Source organism: Colletes gigas, unplaced genomic scaffold (assembly GCF_013123115.1).
Source record: "Colletes gigas isolate AHSC1104 unplaced genomic scaffold, ASM1312311v1 Colletes_gigas_Sc00005, whole genome shotgun sequence".
NCBI lineage: Eukaryota > Metazoa > Arthropoda > Insecta > Hymenoptera > Colletidae > Colletes > Colletes gigas.
The window spans coordinates 4,450,455-4,463,694 of NW_025106634.1; the positions used below are offsets into that span (position 1 = coordinate 4,450,455).

The following is a 13,240-nucleotide window of genomic DNA, read 5'->3' on the forward strand; positions in this document are numbered from 1 at the left end:
CCCAGACACAAAGCTCCAAAACTGGAACACGAGGACCTCGATCGACCAGAGTCCCGTTTCGGTTTCTCGTTTCCTCTTTCGCCCGCTTGAATCGCGATCGCCGTGTCCGCGAGCGTGATTCAGCGCCGTGCAAACCGTCCCGATGTTTCTTGCGCGTAACCTGTGTCGGTGAAGTGCGAATGTCGGACGCGATAAGGTGGCTGGCGAAGACCGGAAATGGCCGCGCCCTGCGGCGATCAGCCATTGTAGCTCTCGAGCAATCTTAACGCGTCCTCGGCAAAGATAACAGAAAATTAAAGACTAACACGAGGGAACCTCGATAAATAGTATCTAGGCGAAACCATTGGACCGACGCTTCTCTTTAACCCTTTAACCCTAGTAATTTCCAAGGTAGAATTCCGAAAATATACGTCGTTCTTTGCGCCGAATAAAAAGGACAATTTATAAAAACGATTGCATCGTAAGGTCCGTACCGTTGTTTCTACGACGTATAGGGAATACAAAGGAAGAATAACAGTTGGAAAGCTTCTTTATTTAAAGCCCATTCGGCGAACCAAAAAGATATAGTTTGGCAAACGAAGGGTAACAAGCGGTCCGCGAACTGTCCGATTATTCGGTCGAACGTTTACGCCAGCGTTGCAAGAATTTTCTATCGCCCCGTCCGTGTAATCGAGAGCCAAGGAATAAAACAAGATCAAGGGTTCGCATAACCGGTGGTTTATGGTGTGCTCGCCGACCAAAGAATTCCAGGAATCGCGGTCCATAAATTACGAAAGCCGCGTTATCGATCTTTCCCCATTTACATTAAAATCTCCGCGAACGAGGAGACTTGGGTCCGGCAAAATTCGTCGAGCATAGATCACAGACGGGAATTGGTTTAAACCGATTAAAAAATGTTCCCCGGTGGAAAGGGCTTTAAACTCGGAAGAAAAGTATCCGCGGACCGAAGTTTGTACAACGTTTCTCCCCCACCCCTCGCGCCAAACGAATTGCGTTAATGAACGCGGCCCATAAATCGTCCAAGAAACTCCCGTAGTCCTTCCCCGGGACAGGGAAACTACCGTTTCTGCCTGGCAAAAGCGTCGCGCAATCCGATTAAAAACTGCAGCATTAAAGTTTGTTTTGTAGCGCACACGAACGCGTAATTAACCTTTAACGCGAGGTGTACTTTTTCTCGGGTCGCAACATCTGCTGGCGGCGTTAAGTGCGAATTATATAAGAATGACTAATGCCCGCGACAGCCTGCACCGCTTTCCACAGACAGAACGATACGCACGATCGATTATCGAAACGAGAATCCCGCGAAATTTCCGACGATGTTCCTTTCCTTTCGAATCGTTGATATTTTTTAAATCGCGCAGCTCGAGACGCTACGGGAAACAACGGAACAAATAGAAAATGTAAAATCCGCGAGTGAAACGTCGGAGACGTTCGAGTTTCCACGATGACGAACGTGACATTGAACGTCGCGGAATTAAAAACCGTTTCTTCGGACCTTTAGAAAGCCCGGCGTCGCGAGAGCGTAAAATTCAGCGAATCGTCGTACTGGGGGGAGCGCAAAAGTATAAATAAACGCGTTCGTTCGGAAGAAAAATCACCGCGGTCGTTCCCCGTTTTCCGGCCGCGGCAGATAAAAACGGCAGGGAGGGGGGTGTGGCAGAGGAGGAGGAGGAGGAGACCGGCGAACAGTTAATAAACATGTGCCGGCCTCGGGCTCGATTTTTCCTCCTTCGTCGGCTCTTGCGCAACCGTAAATCCTTGACGGCGCCGCCGCGTTTTCTCATTTAGCAGCGAACTTATCGCGCCGCGTCTAATTGATCCTGCACAGCCTGTGAAACACGGGTGCCCCCCCCCACCCCACCCTCGAACCGCGATCTATCGATCACCACCTGTTCCCTCGCGCTTCTTTTCGCCCTGGACGACTCTACCCCCTCTCGATCCTCTTCGACGATACGCGAAACGACGAGAATTGACAGGGAAATATAAACAAACGTGCAAGGATGCTAGGATTTCTCTACCTGAAACGAATCGTTGAAGTCGATCGTCTTGTCACCTTTCCAGAAACTCAGGTACGTTAGGGTCTACGAGATAGTTGATCCATAGATTTTATTTCGTAATCTTTGGATCAAAAAATAAGCCTCCAAGGTGCAAAGAAAAATGTCGAAAGAGTCTCTCGAAATTAATTAGGAAGATATTTCGATGCACGTATGGCAAAATAAGAAATTTGATACGAGAAATAAAATCTGGTCAGGATTGGAAAATATTGCGTAGGGAAACTAGCTTGCAAGAGTTGACTGTTCGACGCGTCAAAAGAGGTCAGTTGTAATATACCCAGTTAACTTATGCGTGACATCTCGGACGCAAACACAGTGTCAATCAGGCTTGTAAACACTGTGTCATCCATGCTGTAGGAACCTTGCTTCATCCTAGCTTCCGTGTAGTCCGTGAAACTTCCTAAATCTTACCTCATCCTATTGCTATCGCTGCTAAATCCGAAGTCCTACAAAGCCATTATACAAGATTTTCCCGTAATATGTAGATAGACTATAGTGGAGCGGAGATTGCTATTTTGTCATTTATCGCGCGCGAAGCAAGCTTGGAAGAAATGCTAGAAAGACATTATTGGAATGAAAGTTTCAGACTTATCAGGAGAAAGCGATTATCGAACCATCGCGACGGGTCAGCTTGTTATGCCATTACGGAGACTTTAACAGTGACGGGATAGCTCGTCTTCCGCGCAGTAAAGGTTACTTGTGTTTCCCACTGACGTGATTACTTGGAGAGGAATTTTTCTCGGTCGTTTGAATAATTTCCTTCTGTACCCATTATTTCTCCTCTCGTTCGTTTCGTAGACATGAGTTCAGATAAATGCAAACTCGACCCACGCGAAAAGTTCAAAATTGATCGATCGATCGTCGAGAAACTAGTTCAATCGTTGCCCATGGATTCCTATAAAAATATAATAAAAATGGTCGAGTTCTGCGATAGAAAGAATACCGAACGCATGGCAATTTTAACGAAGTCTCGTATCGAAAATTTCCGTTACGATCGATTATTTTTAGCGACCAACAAACACGCCGTGTGTTTGCTTTCGTTTGACTGCTGTTTAAAATCGTATCGGGTTCGTCGAATCCCGAGTCGAAAACAACCAGCGCGGTAAATAAGACAGAATTTCTGGAAAACTTCGCGCGGAATCATTGCAACCACGCTCGAAGGTGACGAACAATGAATCCAAGATGGCGGACAAAAACAACGTCGTCATTATTATTCCCACAATCGCGTGCATGCATATAAAGGTCGTAAAACGTGTTTACGCGGCTCATTTCAAACGAAACTCTACATAATTACGTTTATTAATAAACTTTAGCGTAACAATCGAACGGTGCGTATTCTTAGACTGCTTTAGATAGATTTTATGTAACCAAACATAAAGAGCAATTGCAAAGGATTGCAAGAAATTGTTGCGTTTAAGAAACGAGCGCGTATCTTCGTTTAGAAAAATATCATGGCCCGTTCCAGTTTCCAGAATCGCTTCGTACGCTTTTCCCTGCAGTTATTCGTTCTAGGAATAATGTTAACGCTTGTATATTTAACACGTGGAAGAAACCGGGAGAGTAACTCGATCGAATCGAAACGCGTTCGGCGCAAAACAACCGACGGTTTGTGTAAACTACGCGCAAATTGTATTTCACGTAACCGGGCAAGGAATCATCGACGCGAAACCAGAAAAATAACGAAACGGATCGGCGATGGAGAGACCGTCGCGCACAAAACCGCCCGTGGCTCCTTAGAGCCGCTAATCAAAGCGAAACACGTGATAATTAATTACTTTTCATTTGCAATGGACCCATTATTCCGCTCTGCATTTCGCATGATGGGTTACGTAATGGTGAACGTTACGTGTGTCGACTCATTAGCGTGCTCGTTACTCTTGCATTAAAGTTTCAACCACTACTAAACACCGTTCTACGGGTGCAGAAATACATTAATTTTTATGGTAAAACGCGCGACGATGGATGGTAGCATAATCCAGCGCTAAAAGGAGACAAACGGAAGGGTCGAAGCTCGATCAAACCCCTTTTACCAGTTTCGTTGACGTTGCAGAAAATTGGGGAAATCACGGTTTAAAAAATTAGTAATTTAGAAACCCAGATTTAAAGCAAGGTAGCTTTAGGGATAACTTTAATCTGAAATATTTATTATCGGGAAGCAGCAGTCTGTTGGTTCCGTAAAAACTTGCTGCATCGAAAGTAAACGATTCGGTTATTAATGGTAAAGTTCAAAGTACGTTCGAAACAAACGCGTCGCACGTGTTTTCGCAACTCCGACAACTTTTTGCGGATGGTCGCGTCACGCGTTCGCGTACATCATGCAACGAGGGACCGTCACTCGGTTAATTAGCAATTACACGCATATCTGCGTGTCTCGGATTCCAAATTAGAGTGGCGTTCGCGTCCGATGCACAATGATAAATCCGCGCCGCGCATTCCTACACACGAACCGCGTTCGACGTGTGTACAATAATCGGTAATTCGAATCTTTCTTGCGAGCACTGAAGAAACATCGGGCAGATTCTGTTTTCCGATACGCGAACAGATTGTCGGACGATAGGATCGTTAAACGCGAAATAGTACATTATTTATGAACGCCCCACCGCCGTCTGATACATCCACGATGTTTATTAATGCAATTTAACGAAGAGTTGTAAAGATGTTAGTTAAAAAGGATGTAACGCGTTTGACTGCCATATAAAACTTTGAAGTTGTCTCTTAAACCTGAGAAGCGTACATTTTATGAAAATGTAATTTCTATCTTTACGCGACAACGTCTATTTCAGATTTTAATACCATGTCTACAGCACGAACCTAATCGTGGATTAGAATGTCTATGCCAGTGATACGAAACTTTTATATTCGTTGCTTTCTACCGTGAATAGAATAGAAAAATGACGGTTAGGTATGAAAGATTACCCAACCGCGGTGAGACGAAACGTTTAATGCAGAGAACAAATATAGAATGATAAATGTCAATGCATCGTGCAAATCTCAATAAGCGTTTTTTGCAGAAGGTATAGTTTTCTATGAAATTTATAGGAGAGAAACTTTAAATGCATTTTTCTCGAAACCTGACTATATCGGGGGGAGAGTTTGCTCAGGTCTTCTCGGTTTTGAGCGACCGTTGCGTCGATCCATTGCCTCCGTTTGCGATTCAGAGACGAAACGAAGATAAATTGAGAATATTTATCCACATACCCGATGTGCACAGCGCACGAAGACCCGATCCAAGGGAGACTTGGAATCCTGAGCCTTGGAGGTCTTCTCCTTGCACCACGCTTGTCCCATTTTTCTTCGTATCCCGCTATTATCGGCTCGCCCGCCACGTGGCCTGCCCTCCTCTCCGTTTCTTCCACGATCCAACCGTCGCTTCTCTCACCGATAAAGCCGGATAATGTAGGCCATCTTAAGACCCGTTCCTCGTGACCTGCCGCAACCGGTGTGCCTTCTCTCTCGATCCTCGCACGCGAGAGATCGGTCCCGAGCCAGGCGTTGTTCCTCGTTGACCTTTTCGCGGACTAGACACAAAGAAAATTAGAAAAATTTACGACCACTCGAAATTTTAAATAACAAAAAACGAAAACTCTAAAGCTTCTAGTTCGTAGTTTCTAAAGCTTCGGATGACTTCGTAAATCACTGTTTCTTTGCGAGCAAGAAATATTTATTTCAACTTTAATTGTAAACGCTGCGAAGTATTTACCGATCCTCGTAATAATAAACGGCTGCTAAGAGCGGAAACGGAGCCTAAAGGGAACTAAAGACGCTTGCACGGTCCATAAAATGGAAAAAACGACCCGGCAGGACCTTTACGAGGAAGAGGACCTAGTTTATGGCCACGGAATAGTGGGCTAAATGTTCTAAACGATTTTTCTAGCTAGGTATCGTAAAAATGATCAAAAATTTTTTAACGGGAGCTGAACCTGCACGTATTTGAGTATTCGAATAAGGAGGAATTCCTGCATTTGTTCTATTCGAGTAATGCAAAATACAATGCAAACATCCCACGACGCTGGAAATTAAATGAGAATAAATGTCCTTCTGTGGCATATTTAGCGAAACTCTTTTCAAATATTCCAATTACTTCCTTCGCTGAAAGACTCGTTTCCAGCTGCTTAAAGAAGCTGCTTACCGCCGGGAAATGTAAATGCATTAGTTCTTCGTTACGTAAATGGAAACGTCGTGCAACATATCGAACGAAAATAAAGTTTAAAAAATAACAGCGGACTCGAATAACTCGATACATATTCACCACCTAGCACAAGGTCATATTCGTGAATAATTATCATGACAACGTCGAAAGCCTTAAAAAATAAAGATTGCAGAGGTTGTTCGATGATAAAGTGTATCCAACTTCGCGACAGAATCGTTGCTTTAGTCTTAGGAAACGTTGATTTATCGCATTTCTACTAACCGGAGACGAATTGTGCCAATTCGTAACGAGGAAGTAGAGTTCAAACGGAGAAGGGTTCGCTGGTGTGCTTTGGAAAAGTTTGAGAACGTTTTCAACCATTTCCCTGGTGAGTTTATTTCATTAGTCCGTTTAAAAAAAAGGCAGAATTTGCTTATTCGGCTTTTTAAATATTCGGTCAGAGATTTCTCTCCCGGATTTCAGAGTTACTTACTCCTTTTATTTGACTCGTTGGTATTCCAGGCACTAAGTATGATTTCACTTGTTTATCTGACGACTATGTTGCCCAACATAACTCGGGTGCGGCATTTAAGTGGTTAAAACAGTGTCGCGTATCGTTCATGCAGGATCGTAACAAGACAGGGGCAAAAGTCGAACACGACACCATTTTGTAAGATCTCTGTACCAATACTTTCTCGCAAAATAATATTAACTCTCTCCTTAAGCGATTAATGGGGGATTGACTGTAATATCGAGTTTTAAGTTTCATAAAATTTCTGTCGTTCCATGCACGTTTTAAGTGATTGATTTTTCGCTTCGTCGAATTGCTTAACCCTCTACTGTATAATTTGCCCCATCGCGAACCCAATAAGGACGATCCAAGTAAAGTTCATCGAGGCAATCGCAGGAGATTCGCGCTCGATGCTTTCTCGTGGGAACATCCGATAATCCTGCTGGTTCTGCCACTTATTGTTTGCTTTGAATATTAATTCAATCGGGGATGTGCAAACAATCAGAATTTCATTCTTAAAAGATGAAATGAGGCTCGTACAATAGAAGGTTAATAGTTTCTCTACGACCAAGGCAACAACCTATTCTGACACATTTGCAAGAATGGGTAAGAGTACACAAAAATATAATTTTTTCGAAATATTAGGCTCCGTTAAAACGTTTGATACATTGCCACGATAGAGGCTTTCACCTAACCCAATAAATCGTTCCAAATTGCTTTGACGACCAAAAGGAGTTCACCTTTTCTCTCCTTTACACGCTAGGCGTTCTATCTTTAGATCATTCCATTTTTTTCCTTCTGGAAAATGACAATGTAAAACTGATAAGCTTGTGGACGCTAACTTAGCATTACATAGCGCACTCCCAGGTATTCAAGCAAGTCGCGCATTAAATCTGTTCCTGGACAGGTGACCTTCTGTTCAATGATCATCCGAAGAATGCCAGAACACACCCTTTTAACGGTGCATTACGCCGCGTAACGTCACCGGTCGGTTACGCGTCGACTATCGCACCAATTAGTCCCCGGCGTACTGGAATCAACGTTTCAGACTAATTTGCATCGGTGAACGTCGGCTCGTAAAATATCCAACGGCGAATCGAGGCAAAGATCGCGTCTAGGAACGCGAAACAATAGCCGCGACGATGCTCGGAGCGATCGAACGTTGTAAATCAACCGCGTATTTGAAAGTCGGTGTACTCTCGTTACCATAAACGCTCCACGGATCGTATTTTACCGCCACGACGACGACACGCGAATCCCTGATCCGCGATGCGCTCCCCATTCGAGCGTCACGACGAAAAATACTCCGATACTCCATTTTTACTTCGTTTTAACAACAATTCTTCCAACTATCGACCATATCGTTCATTACCATTCGCATAATTAGGCGTCAATCGTGCCCGAGTCGAGCACTTTGCGTCGGTAGCACGTGGAAAGTTTAACATACACGGTATCGTTGTTCAACAATTTTTTAACACAATTTAAATCGAAAATTGTATCGTCTCCAATCGTCTCTAAAATTATAAATGCTTCCCATTGCAACAACTTCAATCTCAGAGCCTAGCGTTGTAAGAATGAGAATAGGGGATCGAGTTAGGAAACAGGACCGAATCGTGAATCGTAGAAACTTTGAGGACATCGGTACACTTTCTTCGAGGCAACATGCAAATTTCGAGGCGAGTGGACGCCCGGTGTGCGTCACAGCGTCCTCACCATGAATGGACAGGCATGTGGGCCCGCAATGGGAACACACACGTGCGTGTACCAACCTACGATCGCGGTGCGATCACGTCATCCCGTTGGAGGGAATCGATGAATACACGCGATTGTGTGCAACGCATAATCGCGTTATTATACGCGACTCTCGGCGCCCCGTGTTCGTTACTTGCCTCGCGACTGGTCGCTTCTATGTCATGCGTCTGGTGTTTATCGACGCGGATGGATCTCGACGGTCAGTTAATATTTGACGCGTCGCTAACGGAGTGCTAAGTATTCACGCTGTCGTATTTCAATAACGAAACCGTCGCAAACGAGCTAGGATCACGAATAAAAAGTTTGAAATAAAGTGTACTGGTTCTGTTGTCGAAACGTGACACGTTTCGTCTCGAATATATCTAAATTATGTGGGACGCGAGAAACACAGGTCGAAACGTGTCGTTTCAATTTCCACGGACAAAAAGTCGCGGATAAAGCCGCTGAATTTCATTTATATCGGTTTGATTACGGCGCGTACAAATTCATGGCAACAATATACGGTATATGTATTGCGTAACTTTCCTCGTTCCAGTTTTTCCAAGTTGGGTTTATTGTCGAGACCACGTGAAGTACCGTTCGAGGCAGTAAATAGAGAGTTGGTGGTTGCGCAAAACGCCCGGTGTTAGTTTAGCGAAGCCGGCGAACGACGATGCAAATTATCCAGAACTATCTTATCTGCATCTCTTATCTACCGTTATTAATGCTCCAAAACGCGTTATTCACCGTATCCACGATTCGGGAGCTCGTAATAGAATTTCGTCCGATACCAATTATCGCGACCAGCGGGCAAGAATTTGTTCGAAAAAGAAAGCGTTTGTTCCTCGAAACGGGGCAGAAATTAATTCGAACCGCGTAATTCGTTCCGAATATTCCAAGACGTTTACCATGTGTTACGTAAACGAGGACATTATCTTAAACGATTCGCACGCGAACTGAAATATCTTGTGATTGTCTTCTCTAATATGAGAGCAAGCATCGTGGCTAAACAATGCCAAGACCGATACATTAAGTCAATTAAAACTGCGATTAGTAATGCAAAAAACATTCCCAGGACTGAAGCGTACGAAGCATTAGCGTGGAACAGAAAGTACCCTAAGTGTAATAAAGTACAAGGATAGAGCAGTTGACACAGAATCTGAAGGTGCCAACTTATATAGAATCCATCAAGTGCATGTGGGATGCATATTTATCAGATAATTTTTTGTTGTTGTGTGACAATCGACTGCCTCGACGCATTTGAGAACCTTGTTTAGACAATTCTAGACAAGAGTGTCAAGTGTTTCAAGATAATTGACTATCATTTCGCGTAATCACAATCCTGCCACCTTTGGTATTAGATCTGCTCTTTTATTTGGACTGATAATACACAGAACCAGCGATGAATACAAGGAGGAGTCGTAGGAGGCGTAGGTTTTTTTCAAGTTTAAGAAGTTTGTTTAGAAACTTCATTAATGGAGCGATCGGACCGTAGTTGCGTGCGTTAATAACGATAAATTCTTTCAAGTTTGTTGTACCAAAGGTTAGAAATGCAATAAACAGATAAAGATATTCGCCACGCGCGGGTGCACTAGGAATTACACGTGAAACCACGGCGAGGGAAAGAAGGAAAGAACGTCGGAACAACGGACCCGTCGCACTTTCTAACTCCTCTAAATCGTGCATCGAAAGTTGCACCTGCAAGTGGCGACGCGAGAGCGAGAAGAGAGACCAAGATCGGGCAACGAGACGATTTTTGGCATGCAACAATGGTGGTCTTATGCAATCGGTACTCGTTCGAAACGCGTTGAACCCTGATCCCACGGTCGGAGATTCGCGAGAAAAGCTTAAATCCCTTCTCAGAAGCTGCAGACGATCATTTTTCAGTTATTATTAACTTTTTTCTTTCCTATTTTCTATTCCTTTAATTTTGAAATCGATCGTACTCTTTTCCATTGTATTATCATTGAAGCATCTTTAAAAAATTTAGTACACGAACGATGAAATTACGTACGACACGCGATATGGTAGCAAAATGGAAATTGGCCCAGGGACCTAAACGCGTTTCACACGTCCGAGCGAGACTGTGGTAGGATAAAGACCGATGTCGAATAGCGCCCAGGGATCTTATTTAACTATTCGGCTATTCCAACTCGACCAGTCCAGGCAACGCCAACAATTCCCTCCAATGGGATCCACAAATCCTCGAAACCGTTCTAAGCATAACGCAAACCGCACCTAGAGATAACGAGCTCCTCTCAGCAAGAATCCAAGTTCAACGAGGCGAGATAAGGTGTCACCCAAACCCGATACCGAGAATCACTCGGGCTTGACGGAAATCGCCGGACCAGGAACTACACAATAGCGATATAATTCGACACGAAATTTAAAAGAGGGTCCAAGCTGTCTTTCTTCACGACAATCAGCGCAACTTACGATGGATAAACACAGTTTGATGGGGATGACCAAAGTAGATTTGTAAAAGTAGAGATTTAAAACATTCTCCATTTTATAATATAAATTATTTAGAAGATTCGAAGTACTGTCATTACAGAGCCCATTGTGTCAAGGTTGAAGATAAGAAAACTTATTTTCTTGCAAAATCGAAACAGACAATGGTACCGCTTGCTCTTTATCTGGCAGTTATCTTTATCCTGTTTGCAGTGGGCCTAAAGAATTCATAAAAACAGCATTCGTCATGTTTGTCATGCAGAATATCTTCATCGGATCGAAATAACGAATCCAGAGAATGGTAGAAATTTACAGAGCTATGACGCATGTGTCAACTATGACTTACACTTGTCTATCTTCTTAGACATCAGATATAAAAAAAACACCACATCCTCATCGAACGAAACTAACGAAGCCCACGAAATATTCAAAATTGAACATTCTAGACCCAAAAGATATTCCTATTTAGCATTTTCTGCTTCGCCCAAAATGAACGTTACCTGGTCACCTAAACGCTATCCGGGCTATTCGACTTGGATCCAAACAATGCCATTCGCTCCAATGGGGTCCAGGAATCCTCGAAACCGTTCGAAGCAAAACACGAACCACACCTGGGAAGCTGTTCCCAACAGGAATCCAAGTTCAACGAGGCGAGATAAGGTGTCACCCGAACCCGACACCGGGGATCGCTGATGCCTGACGGGATTCGCCGAACCAGAAACCGTGTTGGCCAGGGTCGCCAGGAGTTGCACGCACGGTACCCTCTTCCCGTGTAAGTCCCGAAACGGCGCCTGCGTCGCGCAACGGACTGACCTACCGGTTCACCGGATGGCAAAACGACGAAGAGGACGTTCTCGCGATCGCGGAGCCAGCTCGACGGGGCAACGACGACGAGGCTCGAGCAGCTGCCGGGCTGCAGGGCAACTGGTACCGTACTGGTACCAGTCGGTCAGGCGTACGGCACTCTTAGTACGCGGACACCGAGCATACTGGACAGGTTGTGGAGTCGCGCGGCGTGGACGGTCAGGTGGTACGCGACCGCGACGAACACACGGACAACACTGTGGGCCCGGCTTAAGGCTTTCTAACCGCAGCCTCCGCGCGACACCGTGGCGGCCAGGCATCGCCGAAGAAATCGCTCCTCCACCTCCGCGTCAGCCACGGCCTCCGCGGGCCTCTCCTTCTCCAATGGTCCCCCTCCTCCTCCACCTCCTGCCACCCTCCCTCTCCTCTCTTAAGACTCCTCTTCACCGGAGACGTAGACTAGCAGGAATCTGGCCTCTCGCGAAGACTCCAGCGATGGGAACGATACCGAACTCACCCTTCGTCCGTGGGCCCCTGTGAACTAATTTTATGGCAGGGCGAAGGTCAAGCCACGGACGAGGTATACGAGTAGACCTTATACCGTATGGACTTTCGTGGATCAATCTGCCCCCCCCCCCCTTTCCCCCATTTACACAAACAGAAATTTTTCACGAAAAAAAAAAATTCAAATCGTTCTAAAAAAATTATTTTTGGCTACGGGGGGCAATTACAATCATTTTTTATGAATAGACATACCCTCAAAATCCTACCCCGTTTCGAGAAAAAAATTAATGAGTGGACAAATTTTCAACGAAATTAAAAAATTTTAAATCCTTGTAAAAAAATTATTTTTAATTGGAGGGGTCAATTACAATCATTTTTGGTGAATAGACATACCCCTGAAATTCTACGCACTTTCGCGAAAAAAATTCTTTCCTGTAAATATAATGTGTGGCCAGAGATGTTTCTGGGGTCAGACTTTAATGAACTTTCGATAGTATTTGAACTCGTCAAACAAGCGAAGGGTATTGGAATTAACTTAGATTCGTGAGTATGTATAGGACTCGATTCCATCCCTACTGTTTGTTATCTCCGCGTTTGTCGTTTCTCTCGGAACACTCGGCTGTTGGGGCTTTTGTAGGGACTGGAGATTAGAGGGAACTTAAATGGACCGGTCGAGTTGCACCTTTTATGACCGTAGAAGCGGCTGAATTCTTGCTTAAAGAGTCAGCATGTACATTCCGTGAATGAATTTAAACGTCATAAAAAACGAACATAAAATGAAGAGCAGAAGTAAATACTGAACCGAAAGTGAGAATAAAAGCGAAAACAAAAATCATCGTAAACGTTGCTCCGAAATGGGAAGTAACCAGACAATGGCTTGGACACGTAACAGCGATTAGCGTGACAGAAATATTTCAGAAATGCTTGAACTTTCACCTTACCCACATTTTAGTCCCGCAATTAACTTGTCCAGTACAGAGACGTCCAACACATAAACGCCACGTCCCTCGAGGGTAATTAACGCGACGTTAGTGGCCGCACGTAAGTGCACTAAAA

General features: G+C 44.4%; 1 protein-coding gene across 2 annotated transcripts in view; it reads right to left on the minus strand.

Annotated features, from left to right (window-relative positions):
* Positions 1-11,941, minus strand: part of LOC122395197 — a 39,257-nt gene extending 27,316 nt beyond the window's left edge. Inside the window, exons 1-2 of one of the 2 annotated variants that reach the window (XM_043392594.1) lie at positions 11,377-11,941; positions 5,253-5,572 (exon numbers count right to left, since the gene is read on the minus strand). In XM_043392594.1, coding sequence (XP_043248529.1) covers positions 5,253-5,342 — 90 coding nt within the window. In that variant the 5' untranslated portion in view covers positions 5,343-5,572; positions 11,377-11,941. Of the gene's footprint in view, positions 1-5,252; positions 5,573-11,376 lie in introns of those variants that run through there. The other variant, XM_043392595.1, reaches the window with a different exon arrangement.
* Between the last annotated feature and the right edge of the window lie 1,299 nt (positions 11,942-13,240).